Source organism: Odocoileus virginianus, chromosome 1 (assembly GCF_023699985.2).
Source record: "Odocoileus virginianus isolate 20LAN1187 ecotype Illinois chromosome 1, Ovbor_1.2, whole genome shotgun sequence".
Lineage (NCBI taxonomy): Eukaryota > Metazoa > Chordata > Mammalia > Artiodactyla > Cervidae > Odocoileus > Odocoileus virginianus.
In genome coordinates this window covers 286,417-311,926 of record NC_069674.1, presented here as the reverse complement: position 1 = coordinate 311,926, position 25,510 = coordinate 286,417, and the positions used below count along the sequence as shown (strand labels likewise).

The 25,510-nt window shown below is 45.6% G+C and overlaps 1 protein-coding gene across 4 annotated transcripts in view; it reads left to right on the top strand.

Moving 5' to 3' along the window:
* DYNC2I1 (dynein 2 intermediate chain 1) overlaps window positions 1–25,510 on the top strand; it is a 47,814-nt gene that overhangs the window by 7,870 nt on the left and 14,434 nt on the right. For 2 of the 4 annotated variants that reach the window (XM_020886171.2, XM_070478065.1), the window contains 10 exons: window positions 4,372–4,427; window positions 5,732–5,786; window positions 10,271–10,336; window positions 11,114–11,191; window positions 11,714–11,933; window positions 12,975–13,077; window positions 14,009–14,138; window positions 16,039–16,150; window positions 23,534–23,622; window positions 24,300–24,429. In XM_020886171.2, the coding sequence (XP_020741830.2) occupies window positions 4,372–4,427; window positions 5,732–5,786; window positions 10,271–10,336; window positions 11,114–11,191; window positions 11,714–11,933; window positions 12,975–13,077; window positions 14,009–14,138; window positions 16,039–16,150; window positions 23,534–23,622; window positions 24,300–24,429 (1,039 nt within the window). Of the gene's footprint in view, window positions 1–319; window positions 381–4,371; window positions 4,428–5,731; window positions 5,787–10,270; window positions 10,337–11,113; window positions 11,192–11,713; window positions 11,934–12,974; window positions 13,078–14,008; window positions 14,139–16,038; window positions 16,151–23,533; window positions 23,623–24,299; window positions 24,430–25,510 lie in introns of all 4 variants that reach the window. The other 2 variants (XM_070478187.1, XM_020886172.2) reach the window with 2 other exon arrangements.

The following is a 25,510-nucleotide window of genomic DNA, read 5'->3' as shown; positions in this document are numbered from 1 at the left end:
GGTGACCTCGGTGTAGACGGGAGTCAGGCAGTATCACGTGACCACGTAGGCACATGGCTGACCTCCCAGCAGACGTGAAGTGCAATCAACTTTTACCATATATTCATATATTTATCATAACATTTTGAAATTTAACGTTAAAAAAGAAGCTGATTTTTTTAAAAAATGTATTTTAAATTAATTTATTTATTTACATTGGAGGCTAATTGCTTTACAATGTTGTGGTGGTTTCTGCCATGCACTGCCATGAATCAGCCGTGGGTGTGCATGTGTCCCCATCCGGACCCCCTCCCACCTCCCTCCCCATCCCAACCCTCAGGGTCGTCCCAGCGCACCAGCTTTGGCTGCCCTGCTTGCACTGGTCCTCTGTTTCACATATGGTAATATATTTGTTTCAATGCTATTCTCTCAAATCATCCCACCCTCGCCTTCTCCCACAAAGTCCAAAAGTCTATTCTTTATATCTGTGTCTCTTTTACTGTCTCAAATATAGGGTCATTGTTACTGTCTTTCTAAATTCCATATATATGCATTAATATTCTGCATTGGTGTTTCTCTTTCTGACTTACTTCATTCTGTATAATAGACTGCAGTTTCATCCGCCTCATTAGAACTGATTGAAGTGCATTCTTTTTAATAGTGAATAATATCTCATTGTGTACGTGCACCACAGCTTCCTTACTGATTCGTCTGCCCATGGGCATTGATTTCCACCCATGTCCTAGCTCTTGTAAACAGTGCTGCAGTGAACTCCGGGGTGCACGTGTCTCTCTCAATTGTGATTTCTTCAGGGTGTGTGCCCAGCAGTGGGATTGCTGGGTCATATGGCAGTTCTATTTCCAGTGTTTTAAGGAATCCCCACATTGTTCTCCATCATGGCTGTACTAGTTTGCATTCCCACCAACAGTGTAAGAGGGTCCCCTTTTCTCCACACCCTCTCCAGCACTTATTGCTTGTAGACTTTCGGATAGCAGCCATCCTGACTGGCGTGTAATGGTACCTCATTGTGGTTTTGATTTCCATTTCTCTGATAATGAGTGATGTTGAGCATCTTTTCACATGTTCGTGAGCCATCTGTATCTCTTCTTTGGAGAAATGTCTGTTTAGTTCTTTGGCCCATTTTTTGGGTCGTTTATTTTTCTGGTATTGAGCTGCATGAGTTGCTTGTATATTTTTGAGATTAATTCTTTGTCAGTTGCTTCCTTTACTATTATTTTCTCCCATTCTGAAGGCTGCCTTTTCACCTTGCTTAGAATTTCCTTCTTTGTGCAACAGCTTTTAAGTTTAATTAGGTCCCATTTGTTTATTTTTGTTTTTATATCCATTTCTCTGGGAGGGTCATAGAGGATCCTGCTCTGATTTATGTCGAGAGTGTTCTACCTATGTTTTCCTGTAAGAGTTTTATAGTTTCTGATCTTATGTTTAGATCTTTAATCCATTTTGAGTTTATTTTTGTATATGGTGTTAGAAATTGTTGTAGTTTCTTTCTTTTACAAGTGGTTGATCAGTTTTCCCAGCACCACTTGTTAAAGAGATTGTCTTTTCTCCATTGTATAATTTTGTCTCCTTTGTCAAAGATAAGGTTTCCATTAGGTGCATGGATTTATCTCTGGGCTTTCTATTTTGTTCCATTGATCTATATTTCTGTCTTTGTGCCAGTACCATACTGTCTTGATGACTGTAGCTTTGTAGTATAGTCTGAAGTCAGACAGGTTGATTCCTCCAGCTGCATTCTTCTTTCCCAAGATTGCTTTGACTGTTGAAGGTTTTTTGTGTTTCCATCAGTTCAGTTCAGTCACTCAGTTGTGTCTGACTCTTTGCAACCCCACGGACTACAGCATGCCAGGCCTCCCTGTTCATCACCAACTCCCAGAGTTTGCTCAGACTCATGTCCATCAAGTCAGTGATGCCATCCAACCATCTCATCCTCTGTCATCCCCTTCTCCTCCTGCCTTCAGTCTTTCCCAGCATCAGGGTCTTTTCAAATGAGTCAGTTCTTTGCATCAGATGGCCAAAGTATTGGAGATTCAGCTTCAGCATCAGCATCAGTTCTTCCAATGAATATTCAGGACTTATTTCCTTGAGAATTCTTTATACCTAGATAGCCATTAAATCATAATGTTTTCCTACCTAGCACTACTGATTTCATTCTGTTTCTTCTGTTCCAATCTATTTTATAGACAGATGCCAGACTGTTCTTCCTGTTAAACATGTTAATTATGCCTTTTCTAATTGATTTTGGAAAGATTTTTAAATTAGGAAGAATAAAGCAACAGTTATCTGTGATCCAAGACTTGGAGCTAATCCATTTTGTAATATATATTTGGCGAAGGAAGTGGCAACCCACTCCAGCATTCTTGCCTGGAAAATCCCATGGCTTGAGAAGCAGGGTGGGCTACAGTTCATGGGGTCACAGAGTCAGACACGACTAAGCGACTAAACAGCAGCAACAACATGTATTTACTTGCAGTCCTGTTTCTACATAATGAGTGCTGGGGTCCAGCCTCAGCAGGATCCAGGGGTACCCTCAGGATGAATGGCATCGGCGAGAGAGAGAGAGAGAGAGAGAGAGAGAGAGAGAGAGAGAGAGAGAGAGAGAGAGACAGAGAGAGAGACCAGACGGGGAGTGTAGCCGAGTCTGGCAAATCTTTATTTTTTACTGTAGCTTTTATATTCTAAGTTAGTGCATTTTTAAGGGGAAGATAGTTTAATATTACATCGGCTTATCCTTCACGAAACCAGGGTGTTTTCTGCATACTTCTTTGTGAGAGTCTTGTATATTATCTTCTGGCCTTGGGGCCTACTGACATCTTATGACCTAGGTGAATGCAAAGCTGTTTTCCGTAATCTATTCTTTAATGAACACAAAGGTCTGTCCTTTTGCAGAAGTTATCAGTTAAATTTATCTAAAAGGTTTACCACACACAGATTCTGCAGCTCTGGTGAGGCAGCCCCTGTTTAGCATTCCTGGTTAGAATGAACAATTCTAAATTCTTATTTTTCTAAATCTCTAACTATAACCATGTTTAGAATAATATCTTTGTGTTCTCTAATAGGGCTTCCTCATCCCTGAAGGTCTCTGTGCCTATTAGGGCCTTTTGTGTGATCAGGTTCTTTATGCTGTTTATGATTAAGGAGTTGTGAGCAGTCATGTGCATTAGTACGCATTTGCCAAGCAGGCTAGAATGCCAGCAAAGGGGTCTAAATTGAAACACTCCTTTCATCCTTGATAATCTTATAGGATCCCACCGTCCAGGGGACATATTGATGAAAGTTCTAAGTTGATTCTGTTTGGAGAGAGATCGGGGAAGGCCGCCTGCCTGTGTCACAGAAATTAGGGAGTAGTCTAATATAGCAAGCATCAGAAAGACAGAGATCATCTTTAAGGTGAGCGCCGAGGCAGCTTTTCAAAACCCCTGAAGTCCTGATCTGCCTTGCTTGTCAGGTCTTCTCCTCACGACCTTGTCATGGGTGGGATCTCTTGTGCTGGCTCCCGGCACATGAGCTTAAATGAGCTTTCTAAAAATGCAAAATTGGAATTGTGCTTTTTTTTTTAATTTTTAATTCTGAGAATTGCTTTTTTAACACTGTAACATTAAATAGCTGTCTGGTATTCTGTCATGGTCATAACCTCATTTATTTACAAGTAACCTAATATTGAATGTGGAGGTCAGTAGAATTTATTGGTCAGAGACAGTATATGAATAATGTTAACTTTACTAGGCGTTTGCTACTTGCTGTGCATTGCCCTGCATGCCAAGCTTCCTTCTGCTCTGTGCTTTTTCTGGATCTCACCTCCTGCCCCCACCCTTGGCCCCCCAGGTCTGGAGCCCCTCTGTGTGGGAGGCGTGGCCCCTCTGCTCCAGGCCCTCCTCAGGGAACAGCCTGACGCCCCTCCTTTCCTCCGTGCTTCCGGGCAGTGCCCACTCAACAGATGGCTCTCCTTTTAGATAGCCTACTTTCGTGTGTTGATTTATATTCTGTTTTTAAAAATTCACTTAATTTAAGAGAAGAGTGTTTAAATTTTTTCCATAGGTGTATGGATTTATGAAACAGCCATATTACAAATGTTTGAGAGTTTTATCGTTTTACACGGTATGAGGATCTAGTCAGGTTTTCTGAAAATTAGGTGGAATTGGTAAGTATAAGTTTCTTTTTCTTAGGTAACATTATGGAGACGATGGATAACCACCTTTTAGTGTCCTGTGTTCACCTCACTTAGGTCAAGCACCTTTTACTAAGACAGGTGGTAAAAGCAGTCATTTTAAGAGGTGCCTGTAGTTGTTATTTGAGCCCGTGACTTCCTTTTCAGAGCCTACTAACTGTGGTGAATTATGCTGTACTCATTAACGGTTGTGGATTTTCTGCCAGGATGGGGAGCACAGACACCGTGGTGCGAGCCTGAGGAGAGACGGCCCGGGCAGCCAGTGAGTGGAATGTGTCCTTCTGCTGATTGCTGTGTCTGTAGCTCAGTTCTCCCAGAATGCGTCAGAACGGACCTTTCCTCTTGGGCCTGATTACGGCCAGGAGAGGAGCGTACGCTGCAGATAGACGTCGGGTTCTCCAGGCAGGAGCCCTGCAAGCTGTGTCTCCGGGGTCCTGCGGGAGCTGGGAGCTTGTTACGGTTACGAGTCCTGCTTGGCCCCTTGCACACTTGCTGGTGCAGCTTCAGCACGTCAGCCCTCCCCGGCACCAGTCTCCGGGAGTCTCTGCTCTGCGGGGGAGGGCACCTGCAGGTGGCTCTGGGCGTCCGGTTCCCAACCCCGGAATGCTGAGCACAGACGTGCCCAGCAGACCCGCTGCCCCGTGTTTGCAGCTCAGGCAAGGCGTGGGCACTGCCCACCGCTGCGTCCACCCTTCCTGGGGGTGGCTGGCCCTTCAGAGCCTGTCTTTACTGTGAAGCTCGGACGAGGCCAATTTTGTGAGTTTTATGAAGATTAAGGTTAGAGTTTGCATGTAAATCCTCACTTTGTATGTGAGCTCCAGATTATAATTTGTTCTTTGCAGCAACAATATTTGGTGATTCTTTTCCACAGATTAGGGAGATTCAGGTTAAATGCCTTGCCCTAAATCTTACAAGTTTGCACAAAATTATGCTTAAGCCTGGGGTGCAGATTCCTAGATTTTGTATTGCATGTCTGCTAGAAATGCAATGAAGCTTTTGCTTGATTCTGTGTGATTTTAAACATAGTGTGTGTTGAATTGGTATGAATGTTAAGTTCCAAATATTGAGAATCAGATTGTAATTTTGAAAACCTTATTTTACATCCAAAGTAAACATATAAATTATGTTCCATAAAAATAGAACATAATTCAAGATAAATCTTTTGGAAATATTATATTAAACCTAAAACATTTGGGATTGATTCTCTAATAAAATTATACAAATTTTCTAGAACTCTTAAAGGACATAGATTTATACATAAACACAAGTTTGTTAAAACGCATAATTTCTTCTCTCTACTGAAGATATTTCCTATCTTGTACTATGGCTAAGACAGTAAAAATAGTTTAAAAAAGTTTAAACTATAGTTTAAAAATAGTTTTAAAAAGGCCTTAATTCTAATAAAGTTCTAATGATAGTTCTAATAGTGTGCTTTGCAAATATGCCAACCTATAGGCATTCTTAATCATATCAAATACTGACAACAGCCTTCACTGAGATGAAAATGCTTTAATTTTCAAGTCTTTGTTTAAAATTAATTTGACTTTGATCATACTTTCTTTCTAGGCATGTGGAGAACTCAGTGAGGAGTGACGGGAAGGATAGAGACTCAAGAAGAAAGGTGAGACCCTTCCCGGGGGTTCTGTGGTAGGTCCAGCGACTCTGAGGGCAGAGCCTGGCAGGCTTTTTTTCACGTGGTTTCCTTGAGTGGTGATTCCAGGAGGCACGTAAGAGATACATTTTAGATTAAAAGACTCAAATGGATTGAAGTGAAAAGATGGACAAGGTGACCACCAAACAACAGTTGTACCGGAGCTTGGGTGGCTGGACCAGACGCCCGAGAACACATCATAGGAATAAGACAGGTCACTTGCAAGGAAGACATGACAAGCATAAAGGAACACGCTGCTCAGAAGAGAGCCCCAGAATGCCAGAAGTAGAGGCAGACTGAATCAGAGGGAGAGGCAGAAAATTCAATAGAGAATGGGACTTTAGCTCCCACTTTCACAAATAGAATGCCAGCATTTCCTGCTAACAGATTAGACGATTTAGATGAAAGGGAAATTACTGGAAGATCGACATTAGTGACATTGCCTCGAGAAGAAATAGAAACTCTGAGTGTGTATATATATATATATATATATATATATATATATATATATATACTGTCACTCAGTCATGTCCTACTCCTTGCAACCCCATGGACTATAGCCCATGAGGGTCCCCTGTTCATAGAATTCTCCAGGCAAGAATCCTGGAGTGGGTAGTCATTTGCTTCTCCAGGAGATCTTCCCAACCCAGGGATCGAACTCAGATCTCCTGCATTGCAGGCAGATTCTTTACCAACTGAGTGACCAAGTTAGAAAAAAGTTGTGTTAGTGTTAAAAATCTTTCCACAAAGCAGCGGAGGCTTGGGTGACCTCACTGGCAACTTCTATCAGGCATTTGTTGTTAACACTGACACCCTCAAGGCCCCACTCCTTTCACAGTTACTTCATATCCAGGATTAAGTGTGTGCACATGTGTGTATGTGTGCATGAGAAGCATGTGCAAGTTATAAGGTGTAGTAGTTCTTTCACATTCTGGATTATCCATGCATGTGTACACGTGAGAAGCACATGTCAGTGATATGCTATCATTCAGACAGCACAGTCTTGGTCTTCATTTTTTATGCCATCTTCATAATTATCATCAGAAGGATCTTCATAATGATTATTTGCTATCTCTGGAATCGTATACAGTGGTGTTAAAATTATTACCGTACCATTTCCTAGGTTTTTGTTCTGTTGTAGGTAATGTGGCAAGCAGATTTTAGCTTTTGTTGTTGTTGTTCAGTCGCTAAGTCATGTCTGACTCTTTGTGACCCCATGAACTGCAGCACGCCAGGCTTCCCTGTCCTTCATTATCTCCCAGAGTTTGCTTAAACTCGTGTCAGTTGAATCAGTGATGCCATCCAACCATCTCATCCTCTGTCGTCCCTTTCTTCCTTCAATTTTTCCCAGTATCATGGTCTTTTCCAGCGAGTTGGCTCTTTGCATCAGGTGGCCAAAGTATTCGAGCTTCACTTTCAGCACCAGTCCTTCCAATGAATAATCAGGGTTGATTTCCTTTGGGATGAACTGGTTTGATCTCCTTGCAGTCCAAGGGACTCTCAAGAGTCTTCTCCAATACCACAGTTCAAAAGCATCAATTCTTCGGTGCTTAGCTTTCTTTACAGTCCAACTCTCACATCCATACATGACTACTAGAAAAACCATAGCTTTGACTAGATGGACCTTTGTCAGCAAAGTGATATCTCTGCTTTTTAATACACTGTCTAGGTTTGTCACAGCTGTTCTTCTAAGGAGCAAGCATCTTTTAATTTCGTGGCTGCAGTCATTGCCTGCAGTGATTTTGGAGCCCAAGAAAATGAAATCTCACACTGTTTCCTCTTTTCCCCCTTCCATTTGCCATGAAGTGATGGAACTGGATGCCATGATCTTCATTTTTGAATGTTGAGTTTTAAGCCAGCTTTTTCACTCTCCTCTTTGACACTTACCAAGAGGCTCTTTAGTTCCTCTTCACTTTCAGCCATTAAAGTGGTATCATCTACATATCTGAGGTTATTGATATTTCTCATAGCAATCTTGATTCCAGCTTGTGCTTCATGCAGCCCGGCATTTCACCTGATGTACTCTGCATGTAAGTTAAATAAGTTGGGTGACAATATACAACCTTGACGTACTCCTTTCTCAATTTGGAACCAGTTCCATGTCCAGTTCTAACTGTTGCTTTTTGTCCTGCATACAGGTTTCTCAGGAGGCAGGTAATGTGATTTGGTATTGCCATCTCATTAAGAATTTTCCAGTTTGTTGTGATCCACAGAAAGGTTTTAGTGTAGTCAGTGAAGCAAAAGTAGATTTTTTTTGGAATTCCCTTAATTTTTCTATGATCCAGCATATGTTGGCAATTTGATCTCTGGTTCTTCTGCTTTTCTAAATTTGTCTTGTACATCTGGAAGTTCTTGGTTCACATATAGCTGAAGCCTGGCTTGGAAAATTTTGAGCATTACTTTACTAGCGTGTGAGGTGAGTGCAATTGTATAGTAATTTGAACATTCTTTGGCATTGCCTTTCTTTGGGATTGGAATGAAAACTGACTTTTTCCAGTCCTGTGGTCACTGCTGAGTTTTCCAAATTTGCTGGCATATTGAGTGCAGCACTTTCACAGCATCATCTTTTAGGATTTGAAATAGCTCAGCTAGAATTCCATCACCTCCACTAGCTTTGTTCATCGTGATGCTACCTAAGGGCCCACTTGACTTTGCATTCCAGGATGTCTGGCTCTAGGTGAGTGATCACACCATCACGGTTATCTGGGTCATGAAGAGCTTTTTTGTATAGATCTTCTGTTTATTCTTGCCACCTCTTCTTAATATCTTTTGCTTCTGTTAGGTCCATACCATTTTTGTCCATTTTTGTGCCCATCTTTGCATGAAATGTTCCCTTGGTATCTCCCATTTTCTTAAAGAAATCTCTAGTCTTTCCCGTTCTTTTGTTTTCCTGTATTTCTTTGCATTGCTCACTTAAGAAGGCTTTCTTATCTCTCCTAGCTGTTCTCTGGAGCTATGCATTCAGTTCGGAATATCTTCCCCTTTCTCCTTTGCCTTTTGCTTCTCTTCTTTTCTTAGCTATTTATAAGGCCTCCTCAGACGACCACTTTGCTTTCTTGCATTTCTTTTTCTTTGGGATGGTTTTGGTTATCACCTCCTGTACAGTTTTATGAGCCTTTGTCCATAGTTCTTCAGGCTCTCTGTTTACCAGATCTAGTCCCTTGAACCTATTTGTCACCTCCTCTGTATAATTATACAGGATTTGATTTAGGCCATAGCTCGATGGCCTAGTGGTTTAACCTGCTTCCTTCTGTTTGCTGGGAAGAACAATCTTTTTCTTTCTCTGATAGCTATCTGAAACACTGGACTGTGAGAGAGCTGTCTTGAGCACCTGGCGCCGTGTTTTTACGGGTCTGTACTCCATGCACACACAGCAGCACAGAGCTTTCTGATGAGTCAGGTCGTGCAGCTGTTGGTTGATGTGAGGATGTTTTTTAGTCTGGGCAGCGGTTGCATTCCTCCCTGTCCAGGTGTAGCCACACCCTACTAAAAAGTGAGCCTTATAGGTAATTCTTCCCACGTAGTCTTTTTTCTGTATAATCTTTGAGTGTGCTGTTTTGATGTCTGTGTTGGGGGGGTCGATGCCTTTTTTCTGTCTTGCTCACACCTGCAGCATGTGCGGTTTGTCCTGATTCTGTGGAAACCCCTCTAGCTATAATGATTCAGATCTCCCTCCTACTTCTCATGAGTAAGTTTCTTGAACTGGAATTATTGAATGAAAATATCCGGTTTTTAATATTTTCTTTCTGTCTCTCAATTTTTTTACCAAGGGTTAGCATTGTTCACTAGAATTATAATGTGAGCCATGTTTGTAATTTTAATTTTTTTGTTAGTCATCTTAAAAAAGAAACATAAATTTTAATAACATATAATCCAGCGTTTCTGAAAGTCTTTCAACATGTAGCCAATGTACAAAATTAGAATTGTACATTCTTTTTTTCACCAAAGTAGCAAAATATGAGAGGTGTTTTTCCCCTGAGAGAGCCCAGAAGTGATCTTGAAGACAGCTGGCAGCCCAGCCGGTTTGGCTTATGACTGGCCATGTGTTTTATAGCATCAGCCCTGAGTTACCTTGGTCTAGTTGCTCAGCATTTACATGGCGACCCCACACTACACCAGATGAAGCTTCCGGGTGGAAGGCTGTTCCGCTTCCTGCTGGGGGCGCCATGCTACCCCCACACCATCGCCTCCAGTGGTTGCTGGCGGCGACGTCTGTGAGCCGTGCCTTCGGGGGCCATGGCCCCAGTGGGACAGCCAGGTGCCCCCGCCTCACCGGCACCTGGAGGAAGGTTCAGTCTCCCCGTTTCTCGGAGGAGGACACTGAGGCCCGGAGAGGTCGAGGTCGCTGTGAGGCGCGGCCCAGCCGGTGCCCCTCACGTGGTCCCTGGCCCCCGTGGGAGCAGGCTGCGTCCCGGGCCTCCCCTCCGGCTGACCCGCTGTGCTCTGTCCCCCAGCACGGCCGCGAGGAGGGCCCCTCGGCGTGGAAGCTGGAGCAGAGGCAGGGGAGCGAAGAGGCCACGGTGAGGGGAGGAGGCGTCCGTCTCCGCCCGGAGGACGCTGGGCTGGAGGGGCTGCTGTGCGTTGGCCCTGCGCCCCCCGTGTGCACTCCCAGGAGCTCGGGCTGGACGCGCCCCCAGCCTTCGCGCTGTTTCTCTTCCTTGAAAGTCAGTAGGTTTGGGGAGAAGGCAAGGAAGTGAACAGAGGCCTCACAAAGACACGATCCGGGTGTTGTCACTGAGGAGCCGTTCAGGGAGCAGAAAGTTTGCAGAAAAACGCCGAGCCAGCGGTGGAGGAGCAGCCCGCTCCTGCAGGAGCTGCTGGTGGCGCTGGGGCGTTCTTTCTGAACCGGGGTAGAGCGGGGGCCCTGAGCTCGGGGCCCCGGCAGGCCAGGGACGCTCTTCTGTTCCTGTCCTCCCGTCTGTCCCCGGCAGGCACCTTGGGTGGCTGGGGGGCCCGTGGCCCGTTTGCCGAGCAATGGGTTGTTGGGACGTGGAGAGCCTGTGATGCTGGGTCTCTGGTTTATTTGTTCAGTAACCAGAGACCCACTTTTTTCTTTGGCCATCAGAATTTAGAGTTTTCTCAAGAAGAATATGATTGATAACTCTTTTCTCTTTCTGGTCATACTTATAAGTCAGGGTATTTAAGAGTTGCGATTAGGTTATATTAATTTTATAAATATTTGAATTTCTAAATTAACAACCTGAAGTGAATCTCAGAAAACATGTATTTTACAGCCTATTTGCAAGAATCAACCTGAGATTGAATATTTTAATTGTATGTTTGATTTCTGCCTGTAGGAAATTGAAAAGGAAGACGTTGATTTAGAAAATGTTGGAACGGATGAGTATACAGCCATTTTTGAAGATGATTTTGAAGTAGGTATTTAGAATTTTCTTATCTTAAGGATAGTTTGTTCTAAAATCAGAAACAATTGTTTTTCCGTCTCCTCTTATTGCTGTCAGTACTCCGTATCTATTTGATTTAGATCTGGTACCGATAAAAAGTTTGCTGTGCATCTACCATTGCTGACCAGTATAGTGTAATTAAATGATTTTTCAGTTTAGCCTGTCGGTAATGCACTACAGTCAAACGTGTGTGTGTGCACACATGTGTGCATTATGTGTGTGCATGTGTGTGTGTCTACATGAAGTACACATGGATATACATGTCTCTGTGTGCTCACTCTCCCATTGTCGGCACAGGTGCGTTTGCACTGTATTGTTCACCCAGAGCTCTCAGAGTGCACAGTTCTGTCGGGGGTATGTGGACGCGGAGGAGCAAGCACAGCAGCTTGCACAGAAACCTGTGAGCTGCAGGGCGCCCAGGCACACAGGGCCCCGTCTGTGCGTCCTGCCGGCTGCGTGCCCCGCCCACGAGCGTGTCCGCTCTGCGTGCAGGACTATGAGGACGACTTTGAGGTCTGTGACGGGGCTGACGACTGCGGGGCAGACGAGCCCAGAGAGGGTGAGGCAGCGGAGGAGCTGCCTCCGGCCCGGAGGAGGGAGATCCAGGAGATCCAGAAGGCCATCCTCGCGGAGAACCAGCGGGTCGGCGAGCTGTCCTCGAAGCTGCCAGAGAAGCATGGCTGCCCGGAGCGTGCTGGGGGGCCGGGCCCGGGTACGTGAGTGGACAGCGCCCCAACCCCGGGGCGCGCGCGTGTTGAGGCCCTGCTTGGGGAGGGCAATGCGGCGGGGCCATGCCATGTGCTCACTCGGTGTCTGAGGCCCCAGCTGCATTTGTTTTGAGGAAGAAAGTGACGGGGTCGGCAGGAGGCTGGCCGTGGTGGGGCAGCCGTGGCAACTTTCTCTATGAAACTGGGAATGTGTTTTGCTCCGGAGCTCTTGGCACCTGGGTATGCAAAGATTACTTGTCAGGGCAGGGGAGTGCTCTCCATGAATGCTTCTGACAGCCCGGAGTGACAGTGCTTTGAGTCAGGAGAAACAGGAGGTGCTCGGTCAGCACCTTCTCTCGGCCTCTCAGGCTGCAAGACGGCAGGACAGGGCATGCTCTTTGCCTGAGTCCAAACACACATCCAAGGGGAATGAGAAGATAGGGTGAGAATAGTGCATAGAGAAATATACGGGTTTGTCCGCACGCTAAGTGCACGGGTCCCTGGAGGCTGAGGCCCGGGAGGTGGACCCCATGGAGGGAAGGGGTGGAGCGGTCTGTCCCGTGGGGGCTTCTGGTGGTCCGTGGCCCGTCACCAGGCCGACCAGCCTGCCCGCTGTGACCTGATGGACCACTGCCTGTGTCTGCCTGTCTCCTGCTCCCTGCTGCAGTGATTGGCTTGTCCAGCCTGCACCAGCCTCCGTGTGTTTCCCGGCTGCTCTGTGTGTTCACACCTCAGCTCCCTCACCCGAGAAGAGGGGTTTGGAGCGGGCAGGGGAGAGTGGGGTGGGAGTGGAGGACTGACCACCCTTATATGTGTTCTTAAATATTTCTGGAAGTAGTGTGATTGGCACAGATGTAGGAAATTTTGCTTTGTTGCAGGTTTTAGATGAAATGAGCAGAAGTGGTTCCTAAGTGCACATAGAAGACATTTGTCATTAGTTGAGTGAACATAATTGGTTTACGTGTCTAATTGGTTTACTCTTGATTTCTTTTGCTTGAAAGAAATATTTCAGTTTCACAAAAATACCTTTTTTTTTTTATGTGCAGAGGCAAACAGCTCCGCTTCCAAAACCCCCCTGTGTGGAATTTTCATGGATTTTGCCACAGCCTCACACCGTCAAAAGAATCGGACTCAGACCCTTAAGCAAAAGTAGGTGTACTGGGAAAATTGCAGATGGAATTAGGAGTTTCTGTACTTCCCTGCAATGGACGTTTAAATATTAGCTTTTGTTTTGTTGTCACTGCTGGTGTTCAGGCCCGTGGTTTCATTTGTGCTGTGTTCCTGAGTCCTGGGTTGTATTCCCGGTGCAGTGCTGTAGGCGAGCTCGGCCCGGCATCTGTGTCAGTTCTGGGGGGGCCCCGGGAGCCCCGCGTCACGGCCGGGCCGCGGCACAGGCGCCCTGGAGGCGGGCGGCAGGACTGAGAGCAGAGGGCGGGGCGGTCCGCCTGTGCCCCATGCCTCCCGCAGCCGTGTGGGCCGCGCGCTCTCAGCCGGCGCCCCTTGTCTCAGGCGGGGGAGCTGGAGAGTCACAGCAGAAAGCCTCATGTCAGCCAGCCATCCTGTGTCCCGGGCACTGAGCCCCCGTGGGCTGCAGGCTGCCTGTGCAGACCCGGGTCAGCCCAGCGAGGGTGGAGATGAGGGTGAAGAGCCAGGGCCAGCGGGGTCAGAGTCCAGACTGCTGTGAACACAGAAGCTCAGGAAAGTGAAGGACAGACTCTCAGCCCATGTCTGCGGTACCGAGCCCAGTGCAGTCTGGGGTAGATGTCGCAGTCCACCGGGTTGGGCTGGACACAGTGGACTTAGGCAGAGTGTCCAGTCAGCCAGGGAGCCATGCTGGCAGGAAGCAGCCTTCACCCCACCTCCCCCGAGAGCGCCCGCCCCCTGCAGCAGAGGGAGCCAGGGTGAGGTTGGCAGGGGCTCGCCCGGCTGGACGCACCCCCGAAGTGGGGGGCATCGACAGCAGTGGGAGCTGGGGGTTCGGCCCTGTAGCCTCGCTGTCCACGGGGGCCCAGCGTGGTGACTGTGCGTGTGGACGACCCGCTGCTCCCGGGCCCGGCCTCCGTCCTGCTCTTCCCTCCAGGACGCGCAGCGCAAAGCTGCTGCGGCTCATCGACATGGACTTCTCCTTCACCTTCTCCCTCCTCGACCTCCCGCCCGTGAAGGAGTACGACATGTACATCCGGAACTTCGGGAAGAAGAACACCAAGCAGGTTAGCTTGTGCGGTGGCAGGGCCTGAGGTGTGACGCGTGCTGTCCTGACGTCAGAGCGGGGGTGGCAGGACACTCATCACCTGGAGCCTGTGCTCTGGGGGCGCCTGGGCACGGACGTGGCTCACTCGCAGGCTCTGAGGACAGCCTGGGACAGGAGGCTTTACTAAAAGTCACCGGGAGTCACCTGCAGTCACCTGCTCCCATCCCTGTGGGCCTGCAGTGTCTTGCATGTATGACCCTAGGTGCAGAGGCTCCAAGATTTGGGCTGGAGTGCCCCCCTACCTACCTCCCCCCGAGCTCCCAAGGTTCTGGACTTGCCTCGGGGTCCTTCCTGCCTGTTCCATTCCGCTCACCCTTACTTGGGAAATGCGGCCCTAGCCAGGCCCTCTGGTATATGCCCTTGGGTCCCCCCCACCTGCCCCTGGGCCCCCCTCACCTGCCCCTGCAACCCCCTTGCAGGCTCCTTGGTCATCTGCCTGTCCTTCTCTGTTACCTGGCCTATGCCGTCCCTGCCTCATCCCTTATTTGTCTTCCTGTCTCTCTGTCCACGGCCTGTCCTCCAGGTGAACTAGGTGACCCATCCCTGCGTGCCCTCTGACCCCCGTGTTGCTCTAGTCCGCCCCACACCACTCTGCCCTTCCCCGTCTCACTTCCAGCCATTGACTGTGAGGTCCTGAAGTCAGAAGTCCCTCCAGTGTTTCTCCCCTGTCCCCATGGAGCCATCCCTCAACATGCTCTTTGGTGTGTCTGTCAATAATCTTTTAACAGGAAGAGGGTTGGAGCAGGAAATTTAAGAAGCTGACAGACTAACCCTGGCTTTGCAGCCAACCCACTCTGACCTTGAGTAGACTCTAACTTCTTTGCTTATTTTCCTTATCTCAAAGCTTTTTGTTGTTATTGTTCAGTTGTTAAGTCATGTCTGACTCGTTGTGACCCCATGGACTGCAGCACGCCAGGCCTCCCTGTCCTTTACCATCTCCAGGAGTTTGCTCAAACTCATGTCTATCAAGTCAGTGATGCCATCCAACCATCTCATCCTCTGTCGTCCCCTTCTCCTCCCACCTTCAATCTTTCCCAACATCAGGGTCTTTTCCAATGAGTCGGCACTTCATATCAGGTGGCCAACGTATTGGAGATCAGCTTCAGCATCAGTCCTTCCAATTAATATTCAGGATTGATTTCCTTTAGGATGGACTGGTTTGATCTCCTTGCAGTCCAAGGGGCTCTCAAGAGTCTTTAACACCACAGTTTGAAAGCAATAATTTTTCAAAGCTTTTAGTTAATATCAAAACTGAAGCATGTACCTTTTTGAAATAAATTTGTGTCTGGTTTAGCAAAGCTGGTATGTTGTAAGAGACTAGGGTATTGGCGGACTAGATCATGAGATTTTTTTTAAAGATTTTGTTTACTTATTTATCTTTGACTGCATCGGGTCCTAGCTGCGGTGTGTGGCCCCTCTCTAGTTGGGGTGCGCGGGCTCCAGAGTGCCTGGAATCAGTAGTTGGGCCCAGCAGATGCAGTGTGCAGGCTTGGTTGTCCTGAGGCAGGTGAGATCATAGTTTCTTGACCACGGATAGAACCCACGTCCCTTGCACTGAAAGGTAAATTCCCAACCTCTGGACCATGAGGGAAGTCTCTAGGTCATAGTATTTTCAAACTGGAGTCAGACTGTTTGATGTAACTTTTGAGAACACTTTTGAAATTTAGGCCCAATTTTTTCAAACGTTTAAGACAAAAGCAGTCTTTGCATAATTGTTATTCATGCCATGATGCTTAATTTGGTCAGAAGTAAGAACAGTGTCATCCTTAACTTAAAAAACTTAGTTGTTTTCTTTTCAGCAATGAGAAATGGATCAGAGGTGGAGACCCAGAGCTAACCTGGCCTGCCTTCCTTCTCAGGCCTACATTCAGTGTAATGAAGACAGTGTGGACCGGGACATCCAGACTGAGGAAGTGGAGACTCGGGAAGTGTGGACCCAGCACCCGGGGGAAGGCGCCGCTGTGTCTGGGGGTAACGGCCTCTGCCCTAGGCCTTGGCGGTTGTGTTCATCCCCTTTCTTGTTCTTTCCTCGGTCTCGTATGTGCTTGCGTGTGTGCTGACTGTGGAAATAGCAGTGAGTTTGCAGACACCACCGCAGCCTGGAGGCCTGGCCTGGGCCCTGACTGAGGCTCATGACACTCGTTCTTGAATAGAGGAGAGAGCCCGACTCCAAACCAGCACCCGCAGCGGTGCTGCTCAGAGACCCCGTGCTCTCCAGTGGCTCCCATGCTTAGAGCGTTTTCTTCCCGAAGTACATTCTCCAGCTGTGTCACATTGAGACAGGTGGAAGGCCCTGGACGGTGTGGAGTTCTGCGCCCGCTGGTTCTTCTCAGTTACTTATGTGCTATTACTTCACTGGATGATTGTTTACTCTGAGGAATTACCTGTGTCACTCCCGTTCCTCAGGGAAGCTTTATCCTAAAAAGAAACAAACCTAAACATTGTTGTTCAGTTGCTTAATCATGTCTGGCTCTTTGTGACCCTGTGGACTGCAGCAGGCCAGGCCTCCCTGTCCTTCATTATCTCCTGGAGCATGCCCAAACTCAAGTCCACTGAGTCGGTGATGCCATTCAACCATCTCATCCTCTGTCATCCCCTTCTCCTCCCGCCTTCAATCTTTCTCAGCATCAGGGTCTTTTCAAATGAGTCAGTTCTTCACATCAGGTGGCCAAAATATTGGGGTTTCAGCTTCAGCATCAGTCCTTCCAATTAATATTCAGGGTTGATTTCCTTTAGGTTGACTGGTTTGATCTCCTTGCAGTTCAAGGGACTCTCAAGAGTTTTCTCCAACACCACAGTTCAAAAGTATCAATTCTTTGGTGCTTAGCCTTCTTTATGGTCCAACTCTCACATCCATATATGACTGCTGGAAAAACCACGGCTTTGACTATACAAATCTTTGTCAGCAGAGTAATGCCTCTGCTTTTTTATACACTGTCTAGGTTTGTCATAGCTTTCCTTCCAAAGAGCAAGTGTCTTTTATTTTCATGACTGAAGTCACCATTCACAGTGATTTTGGAGCCCCTTTAAAAAAGTCTGTCACTGTTTCCCCTTCTATTTGTCATGAAGTGATTTGCCTGGATGTCATGATCTTAGTTTTTTTAATATTGAGTTTTAAGCCAGCTTTTTCACTGTCCTCTTTCACACATATCAAGAGGCTCTTTTGTTCGTCTTCACTTTCTACCATTAGAGTGGTATCATCTTCATATCTGAGATTGTTGGTATTTCTTACAGCAGTCTTGATTCCAGCTTGTGCTTCATCCAGCCTGGCATTTCACGTGATGTACTCTGAGTGTAAGTTAAATAAGCAGTGTGACAATATACAGCCTTGACGTACTCCTTTTTAAATTTGGAACCAGTCTGTTGTTCCATGTCCAGTTCTAACTGTTGCTTTTTGTCCTGCATACAGGTTTCTCAGGAGACTGGTAAAGTGGTCTGGTGTTCTCATCTCTTTAAGAATTTTCCACAGCTTGCTGTGATCTGCACAGTCAAAGGCTTTCATGTCGTCAGTGAAACATGTTTTTCTGGAATTTCCTTGCTTTCTCTCTGATCCAGTGAATGTTTGTAATATGATTACTGGTTCTTCTGCCTTTTCTAAATCCAGCTTATACATCTGGAAGTTCTTGGTTCACATACTACTGAAGCCTAGCTTGAAGGATTCTGCGCATAATCTTGCTAGCAGTTTGAGCATTCCTTGGCATTGCCTTTCTTAGGGATTGGAGTCAAAAACTGACCTTTTCCAGTCCTGTGGCCATTGCTTAGGTTTCCAAATTTGCTGGCATATTGAATGTAGCACTTCAGCAGCAGCATCTTTTACGATTTTAAGTAGTCCAACTGCAATTCCATCACCTCCACTTTGTTCGTAGTGATACTTCCCAAGACCCACTTGACTTCGCACTCCCAGATGTCTGGCTCTAGGGGAGTGATCACACCATCATGGTTATTCTGGTCATTAAGAGCTTTTTTGTATAGATCTTCTGTGTATTCTTTCCACCTCTTAATCTCTTCTGCTTCTGTTAGGTCCTTACTGTTTCTGTTTTTTATCATGCCTATCCTGGCATGAAATATTCCCTCGAGTATCTCCAATTTTCTTGAAGCAATCTCTAGTCTTTCCCATTCTATTGGTTTCTTTCTTTTTTTGTTTAAAACTGTTACTGGTCAAAAAAATGGAAATTATAAAATTATTGCATAGGGAAAATATGCTAGTAATTTAAAAACAGGCTAAATAATAAAGTTTGCATATGTTAACAGGTGGAAGGCTGAGAAGAATCTTTTTTTTAATATTCTTACACCATAAGATTTATTGTTTTTATTTGAGATGTTGCCAAGATTTTTTTTGAGTATTTTAAAAGTTTTATCATTATTTTTTTTTATTTTTTAAAAAAATCTATTTTAACTGGAGGCTAATTACTTTACAATATTGTAGTGATTTCTGCCATACATTGACATGAATCAGCCGTGGGTGCACATGTGTCCCCCATCCTGAACCCCCCTCCCACCTCCCTCCCCATCCCTCAGGGTCGTCCCAGTGCATCGGCCCTGAGTGCCTTGTGTTCATGCATTGAACCTGGACTGGTGATCTAGTTCACATATGGTAATACACATGTTTCAGTGCTGTTCTCTCAAATCATCCCACCCTTGCCTTCTCCCACAGAATCCAAAAGTCTGTTCTGTACATCTGTGTCTCTTTTGCTGTCTCGCATATAGGATCATCATTGCCATCTTTCTAAATTCCATATATATGCATTAGTATACTGTATTGGTGTTTTTCTTTCTGACTTACTTCATTCTGTATAGTAGGCTCCAGTTTCATCCACCTCATTAGAACTGATTCAAATGAATTCTTTTTAATGGCTGAGTAGTATTCCATGGTGTATATGTACCACAGCTTCCTTATCCATTCGTCTGCTAATGGACGTCTAGGTTGCTTCCATGTCCTGGCTATTATAAACAGTGCTGCGATGAACATTGGGGCGCACATGTCTCTTTCAGTTCTGGTTTCCTTGGTGTGTATGCCCAGGAGTGGGATTGCTGGGTCATATGGCAGTTCTGTTCCCAGTTTTTTAAGGACTTTCCACACTGTTTTCCATAGCGGCTGTACTAGTTTTCATTCCCACCAACAGTGTAAGAGGGTTCCCTTTTCTCCACACCCTCTCCAGCATTTATTGCTTGTAGACTTTTGGATAGCAGCCATCCTGACTGGCGTGTAATGGTACCTCATTGTGGTTTTGATTTCCATTTCTCTGATAATGAGTGATGTTGAGCATCTTTTCATGTGTTTGTTAGCCATCCATATGTCTTCTTTGGAGAAATGTCTGTTTAGTTCTTTGGCCCATTTTTTGATTGGGTCATTTATTTTTCTGGAATTGAGCTGCAGGAGCTGCATATATATTTTTGAGATTAATTCTTTGTCAGTTGCTATTATTTTCTCCCATTCTGAAGGCTGTCGTTTCACCTTGTTTATAGTTTTCTTTGTTGTGCAAAAGCTTTCAAGTTTAGTTAGGTCCCATTTGTTTATTTTTGTATTTCTTTCCATTACTCTGGGAAGTGGATCATAGAGGATCCTGCTGTGATATATGTTATGATATATATGAATCTTCTTTTTCAAGATTGCTTTGGCTATTCGAGGTTTTTTTTTGTATTTCCATACAAATTGTGAAATTATTTGTTCTAGTTCTCTGAAAAATACCATTGGTAGCTTGATAGCGATTACATGGAATCTATAGATTCCTTTGGGTAATATACTTATTTTCGCTATATTGATTCTTCCAATCCATGAACATGGTATATTTCTCCATCTGTTTGTATCCTCTTTGATTTCTTACATCAGTGTTTTATAGTTTCCTATATATAGGTCTTTTGTTTTTTTAGGTAGATTTATTCCTATGTATTTTATTTTTTTCGTTGCAATGGTGAATGGAATTGTTTCCTTAATTTCTCTTTCTGTTTTCTCATTGTTATAGGAATGCAAGGGATTTCTGTGTGTTAATTTTATATCCTGCCACTTTACTATATTCACTGATTAGCTCTAGTAATTTTCTGGTGGTGTCTTTAGGGTTTTCTATGTAGAGAATCATGTCCTCTGGAAACAGTGAGAGTTTTACTTCTTTTCCATCTGGATTCCTTTTATTTCTTTTTCTTCTCTGATTGCTGTGGCCAAAACTATGTTGACTAGTAGTGGTGAGAGTGGGCACCCTTGCCCTGTTCCTGACTTTAGGGGAAATGCTTTCAATTTTTCACCATTAGAGGATAATGTTTGCTGTGGCTTTAACATATATGGCTTTTCTTATGTTGAGGTATGTTCCTTCTATGCCTGCGTTCTGGAGACTTTTTACCATAAATGGATGTTGAATTTTGTCAAAGGCTTTCTCTGCATCTATTGAGATAATCATATGGTTTTTATCTTTCAATTTGTTAATGTGGTGTATTACATTGATTGATTTGTGGATATTGAAGAATCCTTGCATCCCTGGGATAAAGCCCACTTGGTCATGATTTATGATCTTTTTAATATGTTGTTGGATTCTGTTTGCTAGAATTTTGTTAAGGTTTTTTGAATCTATGTTCATCAGTCATATTGGCCTGTAGTTTTCTTTTTTTGTGGCATCTTTGTCTGGTTTTGGTATTAGGGTGATGGTGGCCTCATAGAATGAGTGTGGAAGTTTACCTTACTCTGCAATTTTCTGCAACAGTTTGAGTAGGATAGGTGTTAGTTCTTCTCTGAATTTTTGGTAGAATCCACCTGTGAAGCCATCTGGTCCTGGGCTTTTGTTTTTTGGAAGATTTTTGATTATGGTTTTGATTTCCTTGCTTGTGATGGGTCTGTTAAGATTTTCTGTTTCTTACTGGTTCAGTTTTGGAAGGTTATACTTTTCTAAGAATTTTTCCATTTCTTCCAAGTTGTCCATTTTATTGGCATATAGTTGCTGACAGTCTCTTAAGATCCTTTGTATTTCTGTGTTGTCTGTTGTGATTTCTCCATTTTCATTTCTAATTTTGTGGATTTGATTCTTCTCCCTTTTTTTCTTGATGAGTCTGGCTAATGGTTTGTCTCTTTTATGTATCTTCTGAAAGAACCAGCTTTTAGTTTTGTTGATTTTTGCTATAGTCTCTGTCGTTTCTTTTTCATTTATTTCTGCCCTAATTTTTATGATTTCTTTCCTTCTACTAACCTTGGGATTCTTCATTTCTTCTGTTTCTAGTTGCTTTAGGTATAAAGTTAGATTATATATTTGATTTTTCTCTTGTTTCTTGAGGTAAGCTTGTAATATGAACCTTCTGCTTAGCACTGCTTTTACTGAATCCCATAGGTTTTGGGTTGTTTTCTTTTCATTTTCATTCATTTCTATGCATATTTTGATTTCTTCTGCGATTTGTCAGTTATTCAGAAGTGTATTGTTTAGCCTCTATATGTTTGTATTTTTAATAGTTTTTTTTCCCATAGTTGACATCCAATCTTACCACATTGTGATCAGAAAAGATGCTTGAAATGATTTCTTTTTTTTTTTTTAATTTACCAAGGCTAGATTTATGGCCCAGAATGTGATCTGTCCTGGAGAAGGTTCCGTGTGCACTTGAGAAGAAGGTGAAATTCATTGTTTTGGGGAGAAATGTTCTATAGATATCATTTAGGTCTAACTGGTGCATTCTGTCATTTAGAGCTTGTGCTTCCTTGCTAATTTTCTGTTTAGTTGATCTATCCATAGGTGTGAGTGGGGTGTTAAAGTCTCCCACTATTGTTGTGTTATTGTTGATTTCCCCTTTCATACTCGTTAGCGTTTGCCTTACATATTGCGGTGCTCCTGTGTTGGGTGCGTATGTATTTATAATTGCTATGTCTTCTTCTTGGATTGGTCCTTTGGTCGCTATGCAGTGTCCTCTTTGTCTCTTTTCACGGCCTTTGTTTCAAAGTCCATTTTATCTGATACGACCATTGGTACTCCTGCTTTCTCTTGGTCTCCGTTTGCGTGAAATGTCTTTTTCCAGCCCTTCACTTTCAGTCTGTATGTGCCCCTTGTTTTGAGGTGGGTCTCTTGTAGACAGCATATATAGGGGTCCTGTTTTTGTATCCATCCAGCCAGTCTTTGTCTTTTGGTTGGGGCATTCAACCCATTTACATTTAAGGTAATTATTGATAGGTATGATCCTGTTGCCATTTATGTTGTTGTTTTGGGTTCAAATTTATAAATCTTTTCTGTGTTTTCTGTTTAGAGAAGATCCTTTAGCATTTGTTGAAGAGCTGGTTTGGTGGTGCTGAACTGTTTTCCTCTGTTTCTTTGCATTGTTCGCTTAAGAAGGCCTTCTTACCTATATTTGCTCTTCTCTGGAACTCTGCATTCAAATGGGTGTATCTTTCCTTTTCTCCTTTGCCTTTTGCTTCTCTTCTTTTCTCACTATTTGTAAGGCCTCCTCAGACAACCATTTTGCCCTCTTGCATTTCTCTTTCTTGGGGATGGTTTTGGTTACTGCCTCCTGTGTGGTGTTACAAACCTCTGTCCATAGTTCTTCAGGCACTCTGTCTACCAGATCTAATCCCTTGAATCTGTTGGTCACCTCCACTGTATAATCGTAAGGGATTTGATTTAGGTCATACCTGAATGGCCTAGTGGTTTTCCCTACTTTCTTCAATGTAAGTCTGAATTTTGTAATAAGGAGCTCATGATCTGAGCCACAGTTAGTTCCAGTCTTGTTTTTTCTGACTGTATAGGTCTTCTCCATCTTTGGCTCAAAGAGTATAATTGGTCTGATTTTGGTATTGACCATCTGGTGATGTCCATGTGTAGAATCTTCTCTTGTGTTGTTGAAAGAGGGTGTTTGCTATGACCAGTGCGTTCTCTTGGCAAAACTCTTATTTGCCTTTGCCCTGCTTCATTCTGTACTCCAAGGCCAAATTTGCCTGTTACTCCAGGTATCTCTTGACTTCCCCATTTTTCATTCCAGTCCCCTATCATGAAAAGGACGTCTTTTTTTTGGTGTTAGTTCTAGAAGGTGTTGCAGATGTCATAGAACTGGTCAACGTGGCACTGGTGGTTGGGGCATTGACTTGGGTTACTGTGATGTTGAGTGGTTTGCCTTGGGAATGAAGCAAGATCCTAAATGTAACATATGCACAGTGAAATGATGCTCTGCGTAGGACTCTGCTTACAGACTTTCTGTGAACAGTTTCCTGTGAGGAATGAGGAGGAGCTGGGCTCTGGAGGGTGGGTCATGACCTCCTGGCTTCTCCTTCTGGGGTCTTGGTTCGCTGACACACCCTTCCAGGTGTGTGGCCTTGACTGGGAGCCCACCTGGTGGGTTTGGGAGCCCACCTGGTGGGTTTCCCCTCAGCAGGGGTTTATGTGAGCTGTTTTTCAGGGAGTGAGCAGGGTGGTCCCGGAGATAGTGCCATCGTCCCGAAAGTCGACACGCCCCGTCTGTCCAGCTTCCTGCGGGCAGCCTGCCAGGTATGCTCTGCGGGGGGCGGGGACCCAGTGCTGCACATGCTGTTTGGACTCTGAACAGTAGTACTGATTGCCTGCATTTTAGAGTAAATGTAGACAGAAGAACAGACATAACTAAATTGGCAAGGTGAGCACACGTCTAGGGTTTTAAAACTCGTAAACTCATGACTTTGAAGGGTGGTTATGGGAATTTTCAAAGCCCATACAAAGGTCAGAGGGTCCTGTGTACTTCAGGGTCCCTGTGTCCACTACCTCCCCCTCCCCGTAGCCGTCCTGAGTGTGACCCCGCTCCCACAAGGGCAGTGGCAGGACTTGGTGTCACGCTGGCCTGCACTGCAGCCCAGGCAGGCATGCTGTGTTGCTGTGGGTAACATGTTTGTGCCCCGTCTCTTCTCGAGGAGCTGGAGGGCCCCTCACCCCTCCCCCCCCCCCGGGTCTCTGCCGTGGAAATCGGCACCAGCGTTGCATCGTGGCTCTGCAGTTACAGAGGCGAGCTTTACTTGGTAGTCTGTACTGCTCTGCGGAAGGGGCAGTCTAGCTTCTGGTCGTTTCTGTGAGTCTGGGGCTCGGTTAACTTAAGGGATGAGTAGGTTCAGGTAGTGCTCTGCGGCTTTTGCTTTTCTTTGCAAACGAGTCCGTCTGCTTGTGCTGATGAAGGCCTGCTCATGCGACTGTTGCAGGTGATGGCAGTTCTGCTTGAAGAGGACCGGGCAGTGGCCGAGCCGGGCTGGGTGTCCCAGGCTCAGGACTGCACCCTGCCTTTCAGCGACAGCTGCGCACGGCTGGACACCAGCCTGCCCTTCCTGCAGGGTAAGCAGCCCTCAGGGTGGACGTGGACCCCATGACGGTGATTCTCACAGGGCCTCCTGAAGGGCTTTGTTGGCCAGAGCAGAGGCTCGGCTTCTGCAGCCTCGAGTGTGTGTGCCACAGTCCTCACCAGGGGGATAAGCAGTGATTTAAGGGAAAATTTGTTTTCAGTCCTGCGTCTCTTGATTTCTTTTGGTTTCTTGGGTAGAGGACCGGGGGGAGCTGCAGGCAGTCCAGGTGGGAGTTGTGTGGTGAGATTTGAGCTGATCTGTGGTCACAGCACAAACGCTGCCCCAGTGAAGCCTGTGTCTTCCCACGTACATCAGAAGCTGAACAAATTTCATGTGTTCAGTTCTTCAGTGAGTCTCTGCCTTGCCAGCTGGTGAGGGCTTGGGTGGGGCCGGGGTCGTGGTCTGAGGACAGGAGGGTGGGCAGTGCTTTCCAGGGTGACTCTGGGCCGGCAGGACCTAGTGTGTGGCTGCCACTTGTTCTAGAAGTTTCTGTGAAGATTCAGAGTCACGTCCAGCTCTCTGCACTGACCATTAACACCAGTGGCATGAAGTTAACAAGCACATGTTATCTGAGCACGTTTTTGTTTTTAAAAGTTGAGTTATCCTATTAGAAAAAGGATAAATTGTAGCATTGAAAACACAGAAGCCCACAAATCCACCACCCTCTCCACCCCAGGAAACAGGAGTTTAAGAAGTGCTTTCCTCTGATCCCTGGACTGGAGCAGGGATTGGGAGGGGGTGATGCACAGTGTGGGGGGTGGGAGGTGGGGGAAGGGGGGCGGTGGGGGGGTGGGGAGGCCACACTCCCACAGAACCCTTCCTCAGAGAAGGACGACGCAGGTGTGTTGTCTGGGACTTGCCCTTTAGTTCCACCGGTGGGCAGAGCAGAAGTTTTTCTTGTGTCTGTTTTAGTAAAGTGAGTTTTAAGGTGACAGAGGGAAGTTGGGACGCAGGTGCCCGTGACCTGAGCTCCCTGAGCTTGGAGGGAGCGGTGGGCCCTTCTCAGTGTCAGTGGCCGTCCAGTGCTGGCCGCCCAGCCTTCCTTCTGAGGGCCCCGCAGATACCCGGGCATG